The 26,617-nt window shown below is 32.0% G+C and overlaps 1 protein-coding gene across 1 annotated transcript; it reads right to left on the bottom strand.

Moving 5' to 3' along the window:
• Nucleotides 1-2,395: 2,395 nt before the first annotated feature.
• LOC108576556 (uncharacterized protein KIAA1109) lies at nt 2,396-25,048 on the bottom strand. The gene is made up of 51 exons (XM_017939570.1): nt 24,796-25,048; nt 24,547-24,690; nt 23,774-24,093; nt 21,424-23,699; nt 21,074-21,360; nt 20,706-21,009; nt 20,309-20,632; nt 19,463-19,835; nt 18,878-19,381; nt 18,546-18,804; nt 18,120-18,467; nt 17,971-18,047; nt 17,560-17,896; nt 17,308-17,486; nt 17,007-17,232; nt 16,547-16,935; nt 16,323-16,484; nt 16,126-16,251; nt 15,717-15,791; nt 14,970-15,108; nt 14,100-14,342; nt 13,398-13,654; nt 13,283-13,312; nt 12,852-13,155; nt 12,368-12,760; nt 11,763-12,272; nt 11,261-11,676; nt 10,728-11,169; nt 10,399-10,646; nt 9,624-10,318; nt 9,385-9,545; nt 9,110-9,318; nt 8,676-8,905; nt 8,374-8,592; nt 8,218-8,289; nt 7,997-8,152; nt 7,735-7,914; nt 7,468-7,669; nt 7,013-7,395; nt 6,535-6,944; nt 6,125-6,454; nt 5,727-6,038; nt 5,458-5,650; nt 5,138-5,367; nt 4,775-5,056; nt 4,506-4,694; nt 4,189-4,395; nt 3,867-3,890; nt 3,050-3,180; nt 2,767-2,963; nt 2,396-2,689 (listed from the first exon to the last, which is right to left on the bottom strand). Exons 1-51 carry the CDS (start codon nt 25,046-25,048, stop codon nt 2,452-2,454), a joined length of 15,195 nt encoding a protein of 5,064 aa, XP_017795059.1. The 3' UTR covers nt 2,396-2,451.
• Nucleotides 25,049-26,617: the final 1,569 nt, after the last annotated feature.

The following is a 26,617-nucleotide window of genomic DNA, read 5'->3' as shown; positions in this document are numbered from 1 at the left end:
GAGCTAAAAGAATATCAAAATTTTCTCTGTATATTTTATTTAAAGGAACATGTTTGTTACTCGGACATTTCTTTTTCTTTTCGATTAAATTAATTTAGCTAGTATTCCAAGAGGAAAAAATTTTTACAACAACGTTACTTAAATTTACTAATTATATTCGAAGTTTCAGGTAATTATTAGAACTGTTGAACTTTGACATCTTAACGGTATCAAATACTTTCAATCGAATTGTATAATTCCCGGAACTTGCATATAAATATGTACATACGTATATCACGGATGCGAACTCGTCGATGCGCACGCATAATATACGTATACATATTTGTTAATGTTACAAAATTTGAAAGTAATCGGTCGACTTCCTATCGTAAATAGATATTATTGCGTTATCAGCAGTTACGAACAACAAGAAGCTATTTGCAATCTAAGAGAAACATTTCGCTTCGTTTTGCAACGTTATAGAAATACACTGATATACACTACTACGCCTTTGCTCTCGATTTTCGGTTTCGTTTTCCCTTTCTTTTTTTTTTTCTGTTTGCTTTTTTCGTTTTTTGTCCTTACATATAGAAACATTCGGCTAATCAACTGAGTTATCGTAAAATGGTCAAATTACAGTGATTTGCGCTTAAAATTAAGTGGTGCTGTAGGAAGACTGAACTGAAGAAATTGTAACTTTTGCGACTACGTACATCGGTGGGTCTATAAGTATACATACTAACACGAGTCTCTCGAATGAAAAAAGACGCTTGAACAACGATATATCGATTGTTTGCCATTTTTTGTTGTTGTTGTTTTGTATATCCTCGTCGTTATGTTTAATCGATTTTTACATTTCATTTAAAATACAGTATGTGTATACATTGAAATCCATTATCTTACAATAACAACTTACGCCTAATATGTACCAGCTTTGTTAGTTTATCGCTTTTGAAAGTGCACGTTGCAGTTACAACTTGGCATCAATATGTATATGTATATGTGTATGTATATGTATAGACAGAGTGGTTTGAGAACGGATGGTGTACAACTGAGCAGAAGATGATTCATGCAAAAATATAGAATAAAATTTTTTCATAGGTTTAGTTTTCGAAAAAATTGAATTTAAAAATTTCAGTCGGAAATGTTCAAATTCGATTGTCTCGGAAAGGAAGCATTGTACGAAAAAATGTTACTTTACATTTTCGAGTTATTTTTACGTGTTTACCTAGTCCTTGTACCACTCATTCTGGCCCGCTTTGTATATACATATACACAGAAACAATCGCGCGATGTATACATAAAAATATATTACATTACATTACAGTGATATAATTTAATATGCACAAAAGCGATTCGCACGCACGTCGTAGAATTAAACAAAGTCGTTCTTATTTTGCCTTACTAAAAAAATAAATTACCGTTACGTATAGGATTCAGGCAAACTATACTTAAATATGAGCAAAAATGCCGCGGCTGGTATTAATTAACTACAAATAAGCTCTGAACCCAATCGCCAGAAATTACATAGAAACATAAGGAAGAAAAAGAAAACGAACAACAACTAGAAGGAAACAAAAAAGAAAAAACATAGTCTTAAGAATGTAAGCGTAATCGCGTGAGCAGTTTGTAGAAAGACAATTGTTTTGAAAATAGTACGCGCTAAGAAAGCTGCAAAAGTTTCAAGCTAGGAGCGTTCTGCTTCCATGCATAGTTTTTCATATTTATAACACATACGATCGATTTCGTTACCTAGGCGCGTAACTCTTCTTAAAACGCTAATAACTATACATAATACGTACAATAAACATAATTTATAAAATTCTAAGGCTGAAAACTCGTTAAATGTTTCGATAAAGTAAACGCCGTATTCGAAACGTGTACAGATTACGGTGATATCTCAATTTACGATCCTGAACGGTTTTGGGACGAATTTTTGCTTCCCCGAACAAAAATCCTTCGTGTTATTTTATGAAAATATAACGAAGCGTCGATGAACGCTGTTAATACATATGTATAATACTCTAACGCTCGTTGATGTGCCCTTGGCGTTCTGTGCAATATCTAACATGTTCGAACGGAATATCGATGATTATAAACCTTTATCTATACTTTAATGTACAATTGCTTGATTACAGGTTGCACGTTATTGATACACTTCTTACAAATGTTCTTTCGAACATAATCTATATACGCTCAAAATATTAGTTTTGCGAGTAAGAGTTCTTCGATTCGTACACTGAGATTACCGTGGTAATCACTATAGTTTATCCTCTTATTGGCATATTCATATCATTCAACGTTCGTTTTACGTAATATAAAGAAGAACTATTTTTTATTTATTGATATCTTTCCTTACCAACTCGCTGAAAGATTTGCGGACATTATTATCTTGGACGATTATTGTACGGTTTCACCTTGGATTCAAACTTCTTCAATCTGAACGTTTTGTTACTTTCATAATCGTAGCAATTATTTATCTCGTTTATGTTCCTTATGTTCTTTATGTTCCTTCTGCTCTTCCGTCGGTTCCTCACGAACAGCCGAGACCATTCTTAACATAAGAATAGCCAATAATTTATCTAGAGGATCCATAAAACCTCGTTGAATCCATTTTGGTATCGTTGTGCGAGCATGAGAAAATCCTAATTTTTGCAAGATATAATCTATTCCATAGGGCTCGATACTTTTGCCAGCCCACGAAAGCAACCTTCAACACGGAGCATAAAGATTAGTGAACGTACAATTTAATAACAGGGCAATAATAACAATGCCCGCAGGTATTACCTGACGGTTGGTTCTAAATGCCACGTTTTACATCTATACGATCGCCAATCTTTTATAAACATTTCCGCTGGATCAAATTGTTTACGTTTCTTTTCGTCCTCGGTAGTAATCGTTGTTGTAGCGGAAGTGCTGGCACTGGTTGCAGTTCCGCCTTTCTTTTCTTGAGGATCTGGACTATGTGCGCGTGCACCCATATTCTGTAGAACGTGATACAAAAATACAATTTTTAAAATATGTTTCCATAGCAAGTTGTAATTTTTTTTTTAAATAAAAATATATTTACCACTTTCTCTTTTTCTTTCACATATGAAGTAATTAAATCGTGAAGGAAGAAAAAGGCTTCTGCGTCTACCGTAACAAAGATATGGTCCTCGAATTCTGTGATGAAACTGCATTCAACTAATGGTTTTTCACCTGTCGAGAAAATCATTTTTACATTATCATTTGTGCGCATTATTTAATATAATATTAATTGTAGCGTTGCATTTACAGAATGCAAATTAACATGTTCATGACGAGATATGTAACTACATCATGAATAACTTTTTGAAGAAACTATTTAATTATTATGACAATAAACAAATACAATGGGAAAACAATTTATGATTGTATTTGTGGAATGATACGAGCATCAAAAATGTGCTAGTATTACAAATTTACTTGATTTATCTAAAGAATTCTACATTGTATGTTTTTTTAATATAATGCTATAATACAATACTAGTTTACAATAAAAATGTTTATTGTAATTATGCCGTTTGTGACAATAAGTTTCCACTTGGTTCTATTTATATTATTTAAGAATGAGAAATATTCTATTCAGATATTTATAATGCATTAATTATGTTACCATGTGCATAACATGCATAATAAATGTAGTTTTAACTATGTAAGTTAGCAGTTAAACAAACTTTGATCTAATATTTAGCACTCATTGGGCATTTATTGAACATTCCATGCAAAGTAATGTTTTATGTTATGGATGATGAAAAAAAAAATTGAGTAACCTGAAACATTCTGCAAACCAAATTATGTTATTAAATCCAAGCTGAATGCCTCTTACCAGATTTCAAATAAATCAATTTTCACACTGTACTTACTATACAAAATATGTTTAGGAGCTCCTAAAAATATAGAAAGAAAACAGTTGCGACACACAATTCAAAAAGAAACATTTTCTACTTAAAAAGAATGCAATTTTCACATTTATAGATATAAATTAAATATCAAAGAAAATAAGTTTATAGAAAACATATTTTTTCGTGTATATCTCTATTGCAAATTGTTATCCACAATTATATATCATAAAATGATAACATATTAAAAGAACACGTATTTTACATTTATTTAAATTTAATCAATAATATAAATTAAATAACATAGTGATTTAAATCAAATAATTATAAGAAAAGTATCACATACCAATAACATCTGGTGTTTTAGCGGTCTGAAGGTGTTCAGTTTTTAAGTGTAATTGCAATGATGGTAAAGCAAATATAACTTCTCTTCCGTGAGAATGTTCTTGTAATTTTCCGGAAGTTGTTGATGTACTTCTTCCACGTGTTGCATTAACATTATCAGATGTACTATCTGTACGGTCTCGTTCAACACATGGAAACCGATCTACAGCTATGTATAAAATAATATAGAAATATATTATAAAATATCTGAATTAATACTGTACATTAGTTTCCTACAAATGTTAAAATAATTTTATTATAGATACATATGTAACATACCATCAATATCACTACTAGCAAATGCATAGTGGAACCATTCTTGTAATGTTTTAAATTGTGGTGGGAAAAGTACACTACGATTTAATCTACACACAGTAGCCATAGAGTGGTGCCTTGCATGTTGCTCTTGTTGCTGGCCTAAACTGATAGTCAAAGTTTGTACAACGTGAACATCGCATGTATTTGGCGCTACAAGAAAATACAATCATTCAATAATTTCGAGTAAAATGAAAATTTCACTTAATTAAATTCGAAATAATATTTCTTACATTCAACGCTTGGAATTTCTTGAGCTTCAGTAGCAAAACTGATACAGGGTTCTTTCAATGAGAATAGCGCCCAATTTTTACTTTTAAAATTAATTCCATGGAAACAGGCTAAGCTAATATTACAACCATGAAGTTCCATTGTTCCTCCAAGTACAGTCCCTGTTGATGGTAAGGAAAATCTTAAACTACCCAATTGAAGTCCTGCCACTTGGGCTAATACTCCTTGCCAATGTCTATGGTGACGAGCATCTGACATTGTAGCTTGATTTACGTTCCATGGACCTATAATATATGATCATAAAAATATATATTTCATTATATTTATTTACATGTCGTAGATCAACTATGTTAAATAAAGTTTACCTTCATTAGTAGTTTTCCTTTTCTGTGTTCTCCTTTTGAAACTACTGGTATTTACTCTTTGATGCTTTGGTTGTAAGGAACTAAATACTCGTTTACTACTCTTAAATTGTTGACTGAAAAATTCATCCAATTTATAATACATTTTCAATAAATCTGCCGTTGTTGATTTACTGATCATAATTTGCAACTGATCCCATCCTAAGTCACCGTGCATGAAGATTACCGCAGGCCTGCATTAATATTTAATCAAGTGATTAAAAAGTTGTTTAATTGTAATCTGAAAAAGTATAAAAATATGTGTAGGACACGGATAAAACAACCTTCTCGTCGGCATAAAAGCATCTCCACTACTGTTCCGACTAATTTTCCATTCATCTCTTAATGTAACGTCCAATGAAGACACTCTAGACATCAATACACTCGTTCCCATATAATCTAGTCGTAATTCTAATGCAAACAGTTTCAAACCTACTGTATGATCAGGTTCTATGCCAGGTTCTTCTCGAATGTGTACTACAAAAATTTACACACGTAAATAATTAGAAAAATTGAAATACTTATAATAGAAATTTTAATGTCAATAACTTACTATATGTATCAATTTTACTCAATTCAATAATACCACCAACGATTCCACCCTTTGCATCTAAACTGGAACCTCCCAATCCAACACCTATTAATAAATTTTTATGTCCAGTACTACCTATAGATAATCTTCCATCAGATCTAAAATCTTTCGTCATCCATGTAACATTGCCCATCACATTACCCATGTTCATATGAACATTTAAACGAGTGAAATTTATTGCAAACAGTACTAATGTTTCCCATGCTGATTCTCTTAATTTGTGTTCTGAGGCTGTCTGTTTTTCGTAAGCAAAACTCCATCCTCTACCGATATCTGGTATTAACATGTATAAAAGTATGTTTAAAATGCTAAAAATTATTTTAAACAATATTTTAAGAAAATAATATTTTACGATGTACCTTTCAACTTCGCATGCTTCTGTATATCACTTTCTAAACTCAATCTTAATTTGTCCCTATTTAACGTTGGACTCCGTTCTGGAGCACTCTTCGATAATCCATCAGCACCATGTCGATCGTAATGTTTTAATAAAGAACTACCCATAACTGCTTCTTCTTGATTTAAAAAAGGACTGCCATCGCCTTCAGAATATGCAGTACCTGAACTTAAATCTCCCAAAAATAATCGTCGTACTATACTACGTCTGTACCATGCTTTTGGAAATGCCAAAATTTCGCTTAATCTTCGCATATCGTACTTAAACGAAGCAGATCCGATGTCAATAATTGCTAAAAAATGATGCAAACACATTTTAATAATCTTTTCAATATAGCTATCTTATTTTAATACTTAGCAAAATTACACATACTAGAAAATCGTATAACTGCGCGACTAGCATCCGTCATCTTCTTCGACTGTTCACTTTGAAAATTTAATTTTCGACTTCTTGACATATGAAATTTTACAAATTCGACATTGATACTTAAAGAATCCTTCCTTTCACTATCTGATAAAGGTGACCATTGTGCTTCTTTTAAACCAGTTTTCTTTCCACCCCCATATGGATGAAAGATATAAACGGAAAAATCAGCAAGACATCCAGTAACGGATAATCCACCAATTGCTGAGCCAGCTTCTTTTCCAGTAGTCTGTGTACCTGGTGATTTGTACTCTCGAAACTCTATGAGCTCTTCTTCTGCTCGCTTGGACGAAAACACTATATCAAGGGACGGCAATTGAAGCATACATTCTACTCGAGAAACCGGTAAACAGGAAAATCTAAAATAACGAATAATTATAACAATTGATATTTATAAATGCATCGATAAAACTGTTTAAATAGTTACCTAAACGTAGATGGCTGCATATGAAAATATACTATCACATCGACAGGGAAACTCGCATACACGTAATTGCTACTTGCTGCAGTGGCAGCCCATGATGTGCTCTCCGTATTTTCCAATGAAAATACTGCGTTCGTTTGTGCATTACTATGAAAATTGGTTTTGCTTGGTATCGGTTCTAACGTTTGTTCCAAAAATTCAAGAATATGTGGACTTATTATAGTTTCTTCTGGTATGCTTTGAAGCGTCATCCAAGCAAATAGACTAGCCTTTTTAGTGCTAGATTTTTTAAGTGCAGTCACTGACGAGGGATTAAGCAAACTATTGTCTGATGATACCCGAGGAGACACAGATTCTTCAGGAAGCGTTTTGGACTCATAGTGTACCTAAATAAAGACATTATACAACAAAATTTATACATTAATATTATTAAATTTTTCAAAAGAAAATGATATTACCTTTACATCTAAGCCAGGTATATGAAAAATTGTTAAATCCACTAAAGGTACATTTGCGTGTTGTAAATATCGCAGTCGGGACGTACTCGTAGTTGATGATTTTTCTTTGCTACTTAAATGTTTTCTACTACTACTAGGGCTACTTGGTTGAAATTCAAATGTACCTCCCGAACATGATCGCTCTTTTTTCATTCTACTCATACTGCAAACAGATAAACATTTATATTCGATTTATGAGATACATGTAATGAAAAAGCATATATTTACATTTTTATTTCATCTTCTTTTCCCGGATCCTTTGTGTGAAGTACACATTTACCACTATTAATTAAAACTTTAACATCAAGTTCGAAATCTATATTAGGTTCTTGAGCTTTTTGAGGTGTTATATAGGGCGAAGAAGTCGAAGAAGATTGTTCTTTTCCAAATGAGTCAAGCAGTGGTGCACTGCAAAAGTTAAAACTTAGCAAGTGGAATTTAATGCAAGTGGAATCCATTAATACATTTTATATTTTGCTCCCGTACGTACTTTCCTTCCATACTATCATAACTCGAGGTGCAACTAACATCTCTGTTTTTCTTTCTTAATTCAACTCGTTCTCCATCTATTTCAATAGCTTCCGGCCATTCTAATTCTCCCTCTGGTAAACTTAACTCGGAACCAGCACTTGGTAGCGACGATTGTCTAGATGATAAGGTAATATTACTCAATCATAGCGAAAAAATATAAAAATTATATAATAAACATACCGGCCCATCGTGTGCGTGTCACTAAAGGTAACTCGTGGTCCACCAAGTCCCCTTACACGAAGGGAAGCAGATCTACAAGTTAATATTTACTATTAAGTATTATTTTGTCAAAAAAGAAATGAAATACAATTTCACCAAAGTGAACATATATAGTACCGGCTTGGACCACTTCTAGGGCTACTTTCATAGCTAGCAGAATTTGCTGAATTGACGTCCATATTTATATCTTCAGGACTTTCAAGCTGATTTTCAAGTGTGGGTGATGGTACGATAAACGAACGTGATCGATAGGTATTTGGTTTACCACCAAGTCCTAATTTACCTTTTATTCCTGATGCTTTAACCGACTGCCTTCTTAACTTCTGAATCATATCTCTGTATAATTTACATAAAACCAATACTTACTAACATACTTTACAGTATAATAATTTATTAAAATTTATTTCATAAATATATACCTTCTAAAATCTTTAAACACCATAACTTCCAATTCAAGCAGACGTTTCATTTCTTGTTCTATAGTTCCATGAGAAGCACCCAATGATCGTAAATCATTTATAATTTTTGCTTGTTCGTTCATTTCTTTTTCAATTAATTTCGATCTTTTTTTCGCATCAAGCGTAGGATCAAAAACAAACGCTGGTAAACTATCTGTCCAATTTTTTGATTTCTTCATTAATATACTCTCCTATAAACATTTAAGACTCGATTAGCGAACAGTAGACCTACGCGTCATGCATTTTTAAGCGAAAAATGTATGCGAAAATTGAAAAATTAAATCTGCTAATCCTCTTCAGAAAGGTCTTGACAATCGATACCCTATTTTTAATACATTACCCCATCAAAGGACGAGAAAGTACTATACGATAAAATAAATATAATTAAACCATACTTTTTTTTTAACCTGGCTAGTGCTATTATCTGGTTGATCTGCATCATCGCTATCATAATCTGCAGGTACGTGAATATCGTCTTCTTCAGAACCAGTCAGCATTGTTAGTGTATGCCCGAGCGCTGATAATTGTTGCCCCACATTAACATCTAAATGAATATCAACACCTTCCATTTGCCACTGTACATTTAAAATCCATTTGGCATTATCTAAAAATAATAAGCGTGAATTATCTATTCACAAGAAACTATAAAAGTGAAATTTTTTCTTATTACCAGATTTGTCTTGTTTTTGTGCAATTGTCCTACTACATACTTCATAAGTGCCTTCAGACACCATACATAAATTCATTATACTAGTATCAGTCACATCTGGTTTCCAATCATCCAGAGAAGTTTCAAAGTCGTCAGCAAATCTCAAACACAAACCCATAAATCTGTGCAATATTATTAAAATATTATTAATTCATTTGAAACATTTGCTAAAAATAAAATAAGCTATAGTATCACTATACCTTGCTTTACTAACTAAGCTACCACTGCTGCATGCTGATATGCTTGTGTTTTCTAATGTCACTACCACAGCACCTCTCGATTCACCATCGTACAATCCTCGATTCATACCCCAAGTAGGCGGTAAAGGGTTAAGTGGTAAACAAATACCCATATCGTCCACAGTCAATTGTAAAAATAATGTACCCAAATGAGGAGCACTTAATTGACTCGTTATCTGACCAAATGGAACTTTTTCAAACACTTGTTGCGTTGCCGTTAAAACTTCTTTATTTAAATTAGCTCTCTTCTCATTCCAGTATTCATACGCGTTTTTATAATTTAGCCAAACAAGTATAGCTTTATCAATAGCGATTGGTTGAACATATATTAATGGACGCTTTAGCGTAATTAATACTACTTCTTTATCTTCACCTTGTACCATTTCTTCTTGAAAAGCATTTCGCAATCCTACTCTAGTATTGAAAAAGGCAAACTGCTGAAATTCCGGATCAGCTTCATCAAATAAAACATTCTTTAATAATTGTCCAAGACTTAAATTAATGTCAACTTGTGCTTTCCCAAATAGTTTTATGTATGGATTTGGTTGATTAGAACCAGAAACATTTTGTACTCTATTAGATAGTTGAAGTTCGACAGCTCCAGTCTCTAATCGTACTGCTGAATTTGTAGGAGTTGTTGCCGTCAATTGTATTCTCTGTGTACAACACAAAGAGTATTACAAGATGTTCAAAATGATAGTTAATTAGTATTAATGATAATATCTCTGAAGCATACCTTAATACGAATAATAAGCGAAAATAATATTCTTTTCACGGTCGCATTGCTTGGTTCTTCATCTTCTAACCACAAAGGAACTGGTTTCTCTCCACCATAAACTTTTTGTACAACTTCATTTACTTCTTTCATGAATACTTTTTGCACGAATACCAAATGATTAAGAAGATCTGTACTTAAAGATTGTTCGAAAACACCAATTTTCGCCGTTGCACTAAGATAACTGCCTTGTCTTAACACAACACCATCTATAAAAAAATTCAATTCAATGTACTTATATTATAGAATGCGTTACTTATGCAATTATAAATAATTATGTGATTACTAACCAGCTAATTTACTGTCGTTCATATTACTGTTACCATCTTGAATATATTCTGCAGACACATGTACTTCAGGAAGTGCGATACTAGCTTCTGAAGGTAAATTTGCTTCTGTCACTTGAAGTTTCGTCGTAAAACTCAGAGTGTGATGAGGTAGATCTATTGTAAATTTAGCTTTACTACCAGTTATGCCCGAACTAGTTACTTGATCCATTTTGTACTGTGCTTGTAATGATGGTAACAGGGCTGCTGTTATACTCAAACTTTGAACTATTATGTGAAATTGCATTACAATTGGTTCTAACAAACCAGATACAGCTTGTGGTTTTCCTATATCAACTGATGGTGCTGGTGCATAATGATGTGGACTACCAGGTGCACCAGTATCAGCTTCATCTTGTTGTTGACCTCTGGACATTCTTGAGGATGTTCTAGTCACCCTAAGTTCCTGCATAATTTTTTCGTTTAAAACCGTGATGAATTCCATTGCCACAGAGAACTATTGAGAACAGTACATTAGAAGGAAATTGTATACTTACTTGTAAAGTTGACGATAATTGTTTGCTGCCTCTGGTCATCATGCCATGTAAAGCTACCGGATGTTGAGGAATATCTATATTCACGGCGCCGACAGTCAACAACCCGCTGTTTTTATCTTTCTGTCGCCTGGTAATACTAGAATACAAAGCTTGCGACTTGCCCACTGTTACTTTAACAACTGTCTGTTGATTGGGCGCAACACCTTCTAATAAAACGATCATCGTTCTGCCGATTTGACCAGTTAAGCTGCACTCTAAGCTAGCAGGTCTTGATTTTTTACGACATGTTAAACTTGCCTGAAGACTCGTTATCTCTGCCTCAAGTTTTAATCCACTGAGAGTAGCTAATAATCTAGTCCTGTGTATTTGAGCGACACCAAAAATAACTAATCTCGTTCGTTCTCCGGTAACGATATCTGTAATAGCATTTTTTTACATATAACGAGTAACAAAGATGTGTATTAAAATTCAGTTTTAAGGAAAACATTAAATGAGTACTAACTTAATTCTCGTGGAACTGGCACCGGTGTTGAACTATTTTCAATATTCAATCCTTTCTCGATATCTGCATCCTTTGTTTCATTTAATAATTCGTACTTTCGACCACTTTTATAATTTTCTGAAGCGTCTGCTGGTATGGAAAAACGATGCGTAATAGTTTTAGTCTCTGGTCGAGTAGCGTATAAATCCAACAAGTAATAGATTGTTTTCCAGCACTGTGGTATCAAATGTATTGTATCTTTACATTTATCAGGAATTACACAGAATTTATCTAGACCAGATCCACTGGGACTTGCTCCAAAATTAGGAGTTATTACACCTTCACTCAAATTAATATACCCTTTCACACTTTTTCCTGTACTGCGTAACTTTTGTGCAAAACTTTGTGGTCGCGATCGAATACTCGCGCCTGGTGATATCACTTTTGAGAGATTAGGTTCAAAACTATTACGAAGTAATGGAACATCGATCTTTTTGCCTTCTAGTAACAGCTGTTCTTGTAAATCAGACGCTATTGGGAAAACAAAGATTAAATGAATATGTAAAAAGATTTTAAATCCATATTCAAGTACTCAATTAATAAGAACTAAGGAAAATAATATTTACTTGAAGATGATCCATTTTTTGCTGCAGTATCATTAACAATTAAATTATTATTTCGTTTACTCTTTGGTTGCTGCTCCTTTAATTCCATCTGTGTTTCTTTAACATTTTGATACATATTACTAATTTGATGCAATAATCTGAGAAGAGGCATGTTTACTTGCTGACTAATGTATCGTATAGTTAAACTAAAATTCACAACTGTACTTGTATGTTTTTTCAATTGGCCCCGAGATATGTACAGAACGGTTTGCTTTTGAATCATATCATCTACCGTCATATCAGCCATTTTCTTAACATCAATGTCAATACCAATCTTCTCGCATAAAAATGCCGGTGTTTCTGGTGGTATGTCCAAATGAAATTTATTTCCCTTCTTTGTTTGGTACTTGTTGCCTAATAAATTGATTTAAATTTTATGTTAAATTCCTATTTAAAACAATATTTTAGGATGGATTTTCAAACTTTTTATATTTTTTTAACATACCCTTCTTTTTATCTGTTACTTTTCCAAATTCACTGACTACTATATCGATACGCATAGTCTCCATACTTCCTACGAGAGATAAATTGGATCCTAACGAGTCGAAGGAAGATACATTGTTCACATTTCCTGAACCAAGGGCAGATAGCATTTGTTGTGGCATAACAGATAAGGAAGACAGAAGTGGTTCAAAAATTAAATGCGCGTCTAAAAGCCTGAGTGAATCTTTCATGGGATAAAGAAGAGTACCACTGTGAACATCAGAATCTTCTGTATCATCTGTTGTCATTGTGTTAATTTTGGAATCCTGAAAACACATATTTTTCACTTTATTGAAAAACAAAATTAAACAAGTGTATCCTAAGATATAACATACAAAACAGAAAGTGTATAAAGTAGTTAGTGCACTTAATTCTACAATGAATTTCAAGTACCTTTAAAGATTTTTGCTCTGCACGAAAGACCTAAGACGATAGACATAATAAAAATCGATATCGTGTAGCAAATATTATTCCTCAACTACTACTTGAAATAAAAAATATTATTTACCCAATTTCCTTTTAAATTGCTTTTATCGTTTTCCTTTATAAATTCCTGTTGTTTCGCCATCCAACTATATAAATCTTCGCCCGTATTTAAAGGTTTATTAGAATGATGACTTGTGGGAGATGTGACTTGATCCAAACTTCCAGTACTATGCTGACTACCATGTCCACCTCCAGAATAAATACTTGGGTTTGAACCAAGTTGATGAGAATAGGAGATATGAATTTGCGGTGTCTTCTCTTCCCGTAATGTGCCGTAGCCTAATATAAAATTCTACTTGTATACACATTAATTTTATCTTATTAAAATATTGTAACATTAACTGAAAAATTAAAACTGAAGATACTGTTAGAGAAACAGAAATGTAGAATTGGATACAAACAAAAAGAAACACAAAACAGATACCTGATAAGCGCTACAATGAAGTAATAAGCAATAGATATGAGAAACAAAGGGTTTGATGTTTGGAGATGTACATAGTGCTATCAGTGAAGTGCAAGGCAATACAAACTACTACTAATGATATGATGTATTTAATACAACCAAAGCAGTCTGCACACTAGAATGTCCTTTCTCAGTTCTTTTAAATCTCTAATTGTTTCTTCACTCTGCTAAACTGAACATATTTATTTAAATTCAATTTCAGCATACTAATGTGTAGACTGCTAGTATATAGTCTAAAGTGTATAATCATCTTGCACTTACTTATATTATTTGGTTCCCGAGTTTGATTGAATAACCCACCACTTGCAAGCAATGGAAAAACAATACTTGCTCGTGTACTAGCAGGCATTTGCGTGGGTTGTAGTGTTTTTCCTTTCTTTAGATGAACTACTGGTGGAGAGGGGGAGGTTAATGAATCCGGGCCTGGAATCGGTGTTGCTATGGGGGTTGTGTCTTTTCCCCGAGGAGAACTTACAGGAACCGTCAAACCGTCACCACAAATACCTGGTCATTCCATAGCAAGCCACGGTTTTGGTTCAAAAAGCTTATGATTATATTATTAGTGTGTGTTTGAAGAAGCATGTTACAGTTTTAACAGCATGTAATGTTACATTATTTACAAAATGCACTTATTAGTTCAGCTTCTACAAATATTATTCTAAAGATATATTCAAAATTTAAATAGGATAAAAGATGCGGAATCAACGATCTACACTTCTTTTAGGAATTTTTTTAATCTTTGTCTCAGAGATTTTTCAAAAAGAAACTTATGAAATTCTTACTGTGGGTATAAGATTTTGATATTATTAATAATGAAAGAAAGAAGTTAGTACAGGGAAATAAATAGCATAAAAGTCTTTAATAGAAAATAAATGTTAATGTGTAAGTACTTTACAATCACTAACACTAAAGACACATACCATAATGTGCCTATATGAAAATGCAGAATAAGGTACTAAGCAATTGTTAAAATTACAATTTAAAGCAGATGCTAAAAGCTGCAGGTGTATTAAATTGAAGTTTTATAAAGTATCAAATAATCTAATAAAGTTATATCAGTATAGAAACACTGTACCAGGTATCTTCATAGATTACTTGATTAGTACTTTGTTTTAATTTAACTTATAATACCTGTACTTTTATCTTGCCCAGTCTTGACATGTATATGCTTATGCATGTGGTCTGTGTGAATTAACATAGCACATTCATCTGTGACTTCCTGATCATCAACTTCTCCTGCGCTACCCTCACCATCAGTCAGCAAATTTTCCTGTACATGAATAAGTCAAATCCAAAATATTTATTCAATATTTTTAATAATGAAAGTCAAAATAATTTATTTAACCGTGGACACATGAACAAGATAAACATCACAGTTCTGATTGAAGAATCTTTAATTTTTAATAAATCATAATAAAGTAGTTAATAAGTAAATAAATGTGAGAATAGTTTTCAGAAGACTAGTTTCAGAAGTTTTGGATTTCACAGGAAGTCTTAAAATTGTAACATAATTTTTGTAAATGGTATTTATAATATTTTTAGTTAAACATTGCATAAAAAATGGAAAACCTTCACCATTTAAAATTTATTATACTATCGAGTTTTTATCACATATGTATAGTGAGATAAATTATACTTTATTGCAGAATATTAACTTGTTTAAGCAGAACATATATTAATTAAAATACATATGCCAATGGTGTAAATATATAAGTCCTGTTAATAAAACCATGTATGCATAAGAGCACTAGCATATTATGTTACATTAGAACAGAGTTAATGCTTAGTTATTTGATGAAGCTTGTACATTTATTAATGTGAAAGTAAAATTGAATTTTTATATGAAAAGAGTTTGCAAAAATACTGTGTTAGGGCTACTTCTGTGAATATATTTTTAAAATTCTTACTGAATTTTACATTGCAATCATCCTCCTGTACATCCTTGCTTATTTGCTGAAAAAAAAATTGTCTACCAAATTATGTTCCCCATAAAATATATTATGAACTTCTGAATGAAATAAAAAGCTTCCACTCTCACGTAAAAGTGATGCTATTAAAACAAGATAAATTATATTATTTTCAAATTATTAGATAAGAAAGGATAAGTCCAACAGAAGATATATTATGTATTAGAAAAACAAGAATAATGTTAATAATTGTTTAAAGAAAAAAATTAATAAGAAATGTAAAAGAAACAAAGTTATATGAAATTCCATTCCCTATGCTTCTAATTTAATTTTTAATAAAAACATTTAAATATACAAAAAGAGATGAAATATGTTCATACCTCATCCGGATCTGAGACTGCAAATGTGACGTTTAGTGGCTTAACATGTTTCGTTTTATAATTATGTTCCAATAATAGTGGAGTATAAAGAACATTCTTCCATTGTCTGCTCAATACTATAACTCCCTGGTAATAGATTTACAATTACATCTATGAATATAGTTTAAAAATCAAAATATATTTCTAATGCAACTTACCTGGCGAAGTGTTGATAACAAAGGCAAGTCTGATTCTTTTAAGTTAGCTTCGATGTTTTTTAAATCATTTAATAGAACATAGTTTTGCAAAATCGTACATAACTGGCACGACGGATCTTCTTGTAATGTTTTTGCTAATGGAGTTAACCGTCCGTAACGACTCTATAAAATACATAACAATAATGTATTATTTAAATGTAATAAGTCTAATCAAACGTACGTACCTTTGTTGGCATATGCGTTACTTGAACTTCTAATGCTTCTGCCATGAGGCAAGCCACAATAGCAGTGGATCTTCGGTACATAGTTCTAAACATATGCACAATTCGAATTGCAAACTTATTACTAGGATTCATCCAAGCATTTATAGCAGGCGATGCTGTACTCAGTAAATTCCAATCTAACCGAGTGTAATCAATTTTTCTCGTTATCGGGGTACGGGGAGGTGCTGCAAAGTTAAACCATACTGTTTTTAATTCTATGTTGCAAGACACGGTATTTCCATTTCCTGCTTTTAAAGCGAGACTAGCACATGTCGCGCTAGTATTTATTTGTGCTCCATTATGCACATTTGTCGATGCTGCTTCTGGTTCTGTTGCAGCTGCAGCAGAAGCTGTAAAATAATAAATAATGTAAATAGGTAATACTTATTAATTATCACTTAATTTCCAATATTATATATACCGGCTGCATTGTCTAGTTCCTCTTGACTTTTTACACTATCCGTATAAAATATTTCACCTTCAACCTTTTTATTGTCGTTTCCGTTCTCTCCTTTTTCGAACTGAGACCTTTTTGCTACTTTCAATTTGATACCTTCTAAACCACATTCAAACATTATAAAACCCAACCTATCTTCTCCACTGCCCAGAGTAAATTCTTCTGTTGCTTGTGGAGAACCAGTTTGTTTCTATAATAAATATATTTGTAATGAGTTCAACATAATGTGGCATTAAATATAAATTAAAAAGATTAAAAGGCATACACTTTTCTCCTTATCATCCGTAAATTGATGCAAATAATAGTCGACGCATTTTAGTGGAGAAGTTATTCTAGTACATGTGAATAATACTCTTGAATAATGAGCAGGAATTGCCGTTATAACAGCATCTTTTAATATTGAAGATTCATTTCTAAGTCTCCGTAACTGTGAATGAGCTTTGCCTATTAGATGAATTATTTAAATTAGTATTTTATGATAGTTTAAAATTACTATGTTAATATGCTGACAATTTACCTATATTTAATGTAACTATGATTTCTTCCTGTTGTTTTTCGGAAGTTTCTAGATATACTGTTTCTCCACTTCCAATATCTGTAACAACAGCAGCAGTTTGGTGCCCAGGCAAAAATGCCTTGCTAATTTTGTTAACTTTCTTTTGATTCGGTAATACAGCTGGTTTATTAAATGTTTGCACTACTTCCCGAGCTTGTTTTCCAATATAAAATCTTGCTGTCACATCATCAAAACACATAGCAAATAATGATACACATGTTAAATCACGAATATTTTCAAGAGCAGAAAAAGAAATAATTTCCTCAACAACAGAAGCTTGCAGCAAAGTTATATTCATCTAAAAATAAAAATTAATGCATCTATAATTGTTCGAACAAGTTAACAAATTATATATATTATAATTGTATATACCTTTGGTAAAATAATACTGCCTTTAATTTGCGTCATAATACTTTCTTCGTACACATTTGTTTGCAATGCAATTTTACCTATTATAAAAAATAAATATTAGCAAATATACATTTACACGATAAAAAAAGATCGAATGTAATTAAACTAACGTTTGTCGTCACCTTGCCCGTTTTTAACATTTCTTTCAGCGGTGGATCGTTTCGAACTAGTTTGTACTTGACCCCAATAGGATAAACTTTGGTCTTGTTTCAAAATATTAGCATCTTCAACTTTTCCAATACATTCATGATGGAGATGATTTAGAATTGTCAATGGATGTAAAGAAGCTAATGTTGGTATGATAGCATCAATAAAACGTTGCAAAGATTCTAGCACCATGGGACTTAACATAATATCTACGTCTCCCATAAACTTTACAATAACCGTCGTACGCGATCCGCTTTCATGTTGCACAGTTAATAATTCTTCTTTGTTATGGGTTGTATGATCTTCTTCTCCTACACATAACAACATACTTTTTAATTCAATCTTTAATCTTTAATTTAATATAAAAGTATTAATCAAATATGATTTACCTTCCATTTGATTAATAGTTATGCTATCCCAAAGGTATGGATGTGTAGGTGTTTTATTAGATGAACTAGCTACAGGCGAGCCATCGGATCTAGTGATCATTTTCAGTGATGTAAATCCTTCGGTGACAGTTTCAAATTTCGGTACATATCTGCCACCAACATAAACCAATCTACCATCCTCAGTACGTTGGAAAAGCGGTGTAGTAAATGCACCACCTCCTGCTTGTATTGACGATTGACTCCAATTTGAACAACGTACCTATAATTGATTACATACCTTATTATACCGTTTGAAAACTTTGAAAATTAAAAATTTACATTCTTTATACTACCTGAGTTAAATGACTAACGTAGCTTGACATCAGAAGTGGAGAATCAACGATTGGTTTATTTACTTGCATGTGCAAATTTACAAGCGTAACATCTTCTTGCGAAGATACAGCGGATATGAAACTTGTGGAAGAAACAGAATGACTATCGGATGAATCTCGTAGTCCAACATTTCCGCCGTTTGAATCATTGTCATTTTGAAAACTGGTATTTCGATTTACTCTGGGACTCCGTTTTGTACTTATTACCTGTGGTTTTGCTCTCTCTAAGGTATGTGCTTTCTCAGATATAGAAACATTTACATTTGTTGAACTCTCTACAATAGACAGGTCCGATGAAAACTTCTTCTTCATGCTATCATTTCGGTTTAATACTGAACCAGATCCGACAATAGATTGGCGCAAGCTTGATGTACGACTTCCGCTTAAACCATGACTTGTGTCTTCGTCGGCAGAGTAGAAGGCTTCAGAATGATTTTCTGAAGACATAGATATTGTCCGTTGAACCTGGAAATGTAGATAGAATTAAACATAAAAACATACATTTTAATATAATTAAAAAAATGTTTAAACATATATTATTCTTACTTCTTGTTTTAATTTTTCTTCCGATTCTGATTTTATATATAACGAGTGGCGAGAGTCAGATATATGAATGCCGCCGATAGTTTTTGTACTTGTTTGCATTGATTCAGAAAAATTTGCTTCTGTAGATACTACCGGCAATGATTGCGGACTATTCGATTCATATGGTTCCACATCCGATGCATTGAAATAATCAACCGCTAATTTAGAATCCGACACGCTGCTCTTTGGAGCAGTTTCAATTTCAGGAACGCTCAAGATAGATTTACTGCGTTCTGTATGTAATTTTGAATCTGAATCTAATTTTTGTGGTAACTGTGTAGCAGGACTCGCATCGACTAATCGAGAATATGGAACATCTTTCACACTGTTTCCACTACAATAAAAAGTTGAAACATAAAATTTTCTGATATGATGAATAGAAAAATGTGATACCTATTTTATGAAGTACGGTGATGATATAGTATTTTCGATGGGTATTCTTACTACGATTACTATTATATTTTATATCATTAAATGCAACGCTTTAGAAATAAATGCTTGAAAACAAGATTATTTTCTATGTGAAAAAAATAAGCTTACAGAAAGCAGAAAATTTTCGTGGAGACAGAACCCACTGAAACTTAAGATACATTAAAAAATTATATTGACGGATAGCAGCGTAAATGATATACAATTTTTACATTTTAATTATCATATGTAATTTTTTTTAAATTATCACACTCTGAATTCTAGATATTGATGGGCATATCATAAATTTAAAATTCAGCATATTTGTGCAGCCATGCAATATTCAAAAAAATAATTCAAATTATTAAGAAGCTGCTTCAAAGCTATTCCAAAGATTACCGCATCGATGTATACGAAAATCTTCTGCCCAGCAGTTTCCGTTCCCCACTGCATGCGAATGGATTTGCTGATGTAGCAATTAATTTTGTACTACTAGTTTCTTCGATACCGGAATCTTTATTATGATCTGTCACAGACCTTGGTCGTTCGACACCCTTTTTTGAAGTTTGCGGTCCATCCTGCGTGGCAGGTACTTTTAATCCTGTTACTGGATAGTCTTGCAAGGATACATCTTGTAAATTATAAGGCGACGTATGAAATACCAGTTGACCATCGTGCAAAATAGATTGCCCAAATCCTTTTTCTTTTCCGGACTCGTTAATTCTAAAATAAAAATATGTTTTACGTATGATAAAATAATCCATTGTTGAGTCAGAAATCTATATACGATTTATACCTATATGCGGCAACATTTATGCCATCTTGAAAATCGTGGTAGCTTGGTTTAAAAAATGTTGGCCCGTTTCGATTGTTTCCAAAAAATGCACAGCCACCTATACAACCACATTTAGTGGATTTCATACCACTTTCTTGAGGCCATAAAAACCATAATCGTTTTGTGGCTTCATCGTGTAATTTTAAATATATATTTTGTACTAAATGTAAATTATGTTCAGGAGTTGGAAGTGAAATTGCAGCTTCTAACATTACTGGACCTAATGCTACAGATCCTACCTCTAACCAAATATCAGATCCATCACCTAAAATAAATTGCAAATTGGCAATACATAGTATATCATCTTTAAATTTATATATTTATTATACCTGATAAACGACTGCTTGCATTATTATGTGATCTTCCACTACCAACTGTATTAGTGTTACTTGTATTTGCAAAATGATCAGCTGCTGATACAAATTGTCTTATTAATATTCTAGGTAGTACAGCAGTTACCCCAGATTTAACTTGTTGACCATGAAGATTACAAGTTGATACACGAATTGGAGATATCCAAGTATGAATAATAGTTCCTACTTCTTGAAAATATAAATCAATTGCATCTATTGCTATTCTTGTCATTCTATATTTTATATCTTCAGAACTAGGACATCTGCAATAATATAATCCTTAAAAATGTTTAAGGAGTCTGTGAGTATTTAAAATTATTTCATACCTGTAGTGCTTATAAATCTCACTATCTGGACATTCTAAAGGTGGAATACCATGATGACAATGATGTGGTAGGTCGGGAGGACGTAAACTATTCTCATTATTTTTTACCATTAACAGAAATGTTTCCAAGGATGTAACAAGATGATGCAATTGAGGAGAACTCATTCTCCCAGATAATTTTCCTAATTGTACTTCAATCAACCATGCATATTCCAAAGTTTCTTGATCTAAACTTCTTCCTTCATTACTAAACATTGCATGTCCTCTAACTTGTAATGCACTTAACATTAAATGTCCTTGATTTAAATGACGTTCTTTATTTGTACGGACAACATTATCAGTAACTAATGCAATTGCGGGCGATAGAAGCAGTTGAAGTTCTGTTTCCTTGTATTTCTTTTTCATTTCAAATCCAAATCGTTCAAGGAGTATAACAGGGCAAGGAGGATCATTCTCTCCACAATTTTTCACTAAATGAGCTTGAATGTCGTGCATAGTAATTCCAACTGTTACTTCTAACGGTCGATAATCTCTTGGATCAAATGACATTGATTTTGTATCTTCATCTTCTACAGATTCAATACTACTATTTTGCACATCTCTGTCTTTACTTCTCTCTGTACCTATAGGTGTAGGATTCGTTCGACTCTGCTGCATATCGGTGAATGTTTGGTAATCTCCAAATAAATTTTCTTTTAAATGTATAAAATTTTTTAAGAGTGATCCATATAAAATCAATATAGATGGACCTATTTCAAGATCTAAACTAACTTTATCCGAAGCTATAGATTGTGGATCAAATTTTTGACTACCATTTCTTGTCCATTGAAGACCTGGAGACTTTCTACATCGAGGAATTCTCATTGGAGACAGAAGAATTTCTTCTTTCTCTGGAGTTGTTATATTTGCTTGTGGTGTAGGTCCCAAAGGTGGACATGGATGATATGTATAGTTAATACTTAAAGCCACAATTGGCACAGACCAACAATCAACCCACCCTGCTCCTTTCTGACAAACATTTCTCCACTTTTTATTTTTATTTAATTCTGACAAATATATGTGTGATCCGTCACGTGTCATAATCTTTGCATTTTTATTCAAAGCTAACAGAATTGTACGACTTGTATTGACTTCAGGTAGATAAAAGGAGAGATCGACACTTTCACCTTGAATCCAAAAACGTAAAGGTATTGTAACAGGCAAATAATCCACAAATGGAAGATCAAATGATAGCTCAAAATATTCTCCACAAAAAGCAATGTGCGCATTTTCTTGATTCTGTGATGAACAATCAATCCAATTAAATTCATTACATAATGTAATTAATTCAAATTCTTTTAACAATAAATTAAACTTCCACGTATAAGGTACAAAATGTAAAATATCAGGTCTGGCTTTACTGGCCCAATCATTAATCATATCTTGAAAAAACTCTTTGTGCGAATAAACTAAATTAGCTGTAGCTTTACATCCAGTTAAATTTAATGTCCATTCTTGATGATCATTCCACCTTATTGGATAATGACATTTAACACCAAACTCTAATGTTTCACTTTCAACTAAACTTCGGTATTGCAAACTTGTAGTGGCTTCCAAATGTAACAGTTGACCTGTTATTTTTGTAGTGTATCCATCTTGTAAAACTATCCACGGCATAGTAATTTCCAGATATGATCCAGGCCCTACATTAATGTGAACAGCATTTGTTTCTCTGTTTTTGCTAAAAAGTATATCAATTGTAGCTTCGTTTAACGTTGATAATCTAATATCAAACGATTGAACTTGTCTTTTTTCTCCAGTAACAGGAGTTTTTGTAACTTTTAATGGCTGATAATCATTAGGAAAAAAGAATTTAAATAAATGTTCTCTTTGCCTATCAGCCCAGGGTCCATAACTAAAATCAGTACCCTTTCCACATTTAATATCAATACCCCAGATTGGTGGCATAGCCTCAACCATATCCCCATTTACTAATTGAATCATTTCTGGATGTTCAGGGACAAATCCAGGTTCATCCATGTAGTAGTAAACTTCTATATTGTTTGAGCTTAATACAACAAATCCTTCTCCCATATATCTAGGTGGATCATCCACCATTCCTGTATACTTTGGACTAGGTGCTAAAATAACTTTGAAATTTTCTGCTTTACATTTTGTGAAATGCATGAAATGATCATATCGGGATGCCGCCGGTTTCGTAGAATATACAAAATGTGCTTCTTCTACAGTTATGGATAAAGTTGTTGGTATTAATCGATTGCCAAATACCAATCTTCCCTGAAATAATAAAATACTTTAAATGGATGCAACAGTAAAATTGTTACTTTTTGAAAAATTATTTATCTACTAACTGTGCAGACATCTAATTTAATAACAGGTATTAAATCTCTCCAAGTTCGAGCTATAACATGAGCTTCTTTTTTTCTAATATTATCAACATGACGCGAAACATCCATTGCATTTATTTGTTGCCGTGTTTCGTGAGCAGTATTATTATGTGACTCTGCATCACGATCATCACTATTAATATTATGATTTTCTTCATCATGAAACATTTGTGGTATAAGACCAAATGTTTTCTCTAATTGTGCATATAGTTGACAGCGATTATAAACATGCAATTCAAAGCCATTTAACATAACTGAAAGTCGTGTGTCGGAATGTGAAAGATCTAAAAATAATGTTTTCGTTTATTAAAAGTTTGTTATATAGGTTCAGTAGGACCCCCGTATTCGCGGGGGATTGGTTTCAAGGCCTTCCGCGGATACCGAAATTCGCGGACAGTAGCGAACCCTATTACGTACACACTCGTACGTTGTATGCATGTATTTACATGCTGTACATACCTATGATAATATTTTATTTATTACATGAAGGTGCTTGTAAAGTTTTAGTTAATTTGATTACTAGTTTTATTATAATATTATTTTGTAATATAATAATATGACGTATCGCGAAGGTTTGCGAGACATTGTGGAAACCTATCAGAGATAGATTCCATATTTGAACGCAATTTTTTCGGACCGCGATCAACCACGGAGAAAGTGAAACCGCAGATACGGGAGTCCTACTGTATTGGAATTCCATAAAAATATTGTATAATTTTAATTTGTATTTGCATTACCTTCAGATACATCTTTGGGAACATAACTTCTCCACCACCTAAATATAAGCCAACCATCCTGTACCCTGATACTATAATCTGTTGTGATATAAACTATGTCTCGAAACATTATTTTTCCACTTAATACACTTAAAGTAAAAGACCCTAAAAATAGAAAGACCATGCTATAATTAACTTATCAACACATATTTCATATTTAGCTTGTCAACATATTTGCATACAATAGATATATATTTTTCAGAGACTTACCTACTTTAACATATCCATCTCTAATAACAAATCGATTCAACAATTTTGTTAATATATAACCAATGACTCTGCTATTATAATAAGCAATATAAATAATCCAAGAGATAGCAGATACTAATGAGCAAAGTAAATATATAAAACTACTATCCATCTTAAGGTCATCAAGGATGACATGATCGGAATAGTTCCAAAATGCTGGTTCAATTCCAGAGAAAGATGGAACTGTAGCATTGTACAGTTCATTCTCCTCCATGATGATGATGTTGTTGTTTTATTACAGAATCAAGAAATATTAGTCATTTTGTAATTATCCACTAAAACAATAAAACAAACATGTTTGCAAAGAAAGATAAGAATACAACAACCACCTTCATTTAAAATACCCAAAGTATCTTGTTTGTAATCATAAATGTATGCAATTTATAATTTGTTATCCTACAGCTTCTACTATTCAATTTTTTTTATCACAACAAGATTAAATTCGTTACTCATATCTAAAAGATATGATTACTCAATTAATATCAAAATCATAAAAAAAAATAGTTTGTAAACATAACCTAATCAACTAAGTATCATTAGAAAAAGTACATCATAATTTATTAAACAACCTGCCTAAACATAATACTATATTACATTTCATATTTTTATCGTCATCATGATATTATTAATTAATAAAATGTTATCTACTCTTGAACAAAAAGATAAAAGTTCCTTAAAAACCCATCATAAATTTAAAAAAATATCCATTGTTATAAAAATTGTGAAACAAAAAGTGTGCTTCATCATACATTTATTGATGCTTTGAGTTATTTAAATGATTATCTACTTATCAATGAAACCAATATATCTCTTTCTCTCTCTCTCTATATATATATATATACACACACATACATATAATACATTCGAATGCATTTTTTTTTTTAAATACTTCATGAATAAATGCAAAGTCAAACTAATTTGTTCAACTAATTTACCTTTATTCAGTACTTATATAAGAATTACATTCAATTTTTGTTGTGTCACTCATGGTTTTGTGTTTATCAGTACATCAGTTTTAATAGATGTCACAGAACTGTCATCGATGGACAGCAACACACATAACCACTCCATAGTTGACTACTGTCTCTAACTATAGATTTAGCAATGATACTCTATATTTTATTGCTCACAAGATTTGATATATTCTTACAATCTCGAAAAAATGCCATCTATTATATTTTTCGAATATTTCAACAATTGTTGTAATATTGTTTAAGTGAGTAAAGCAGTTTAAAAATCGGTAAAGTAGTACTCTGTAATTCACTGTTTTTAAAATTAATATAATAAAAAATACACAAACAATAACTTGTATCATAATATCATATTTTGAACTTAGTTAATTATTGTTTCGAACATAAGACTATTATAAAAATAAATCTATTTTGAAGATATAAACTTTATCACTAATTTCATTGCAGTAATATTACTTTCGATATTTTGTGTTTAAAGTTGTATGCCTGAATCGTATGAAGATTTCACACTGCATAGTGCGCGCTCAAATAGAATTTAATTAGAAAAGAATTTCATTTATTAATTATCTTTATTTGTATTTTATTATAACGACTTACGAAAATTTGTACAGAATTGTTTGAATCATATAATGCGTTCTGTATTCGTCAAATGGTCAATAAATGTTTCACAAAAATCTTATAAGTAACGGTTTTTATAACGTAAATTTTGTTTTGATCGAAATTTTTACTCTTTAAAGTTTGATTAATGTTTGTATATTAAACAGTTTATAGTTTTCTAAAATTTATTTCTACTTTATTCAGATAAACGTGAA

Source organism: Habropoda laboriosa, unplaced genomic scaffold (genome assembly GCF_001263275.1).
Source record: "Habropoda laboriosa isolate 0110345459 unplaced genomic scaffold, ASM126327v1 scaffold346, whole genome shotgun sequence".
NCBI classification, from domain to species: Eukaryota; Metazoa; Arthropoda; class Insecta; order Hymenoptera; family Apidae; genus Habropoda; species Habropoda laboriosa.
This window is presented reverse-complemented; position numbering and strand designations above follow the sequence as displayed.

What these genes read in the sequence shown, in the direction of transcription:
- LOC108576556 (XM_017939570.1), bottom strand. Translation starts at nt 25,048, where the DNA reads ATGGAGGAGAATGAACTGTACAATGCTACAGTTCCATCTTTCTCTGGA. An exon ending in TTTTCGTATACATCGATGCG is followed by an intron (nt 19,836 to 20,308) that starts GTAATCTTTGGA and finishes TTTTTATTGTAG; the next exon opens with TGGAAACAGTGTGAAAGATG. An exon ending in GCCAGTTCCACGAGAATTAA is followed by an intron (nt 11,677 to 11,762) that starts GTTAGTACTCAT and finishes ATGCTATTACAG; the next exon opens with ATATCGTTACCGGAGAACGA.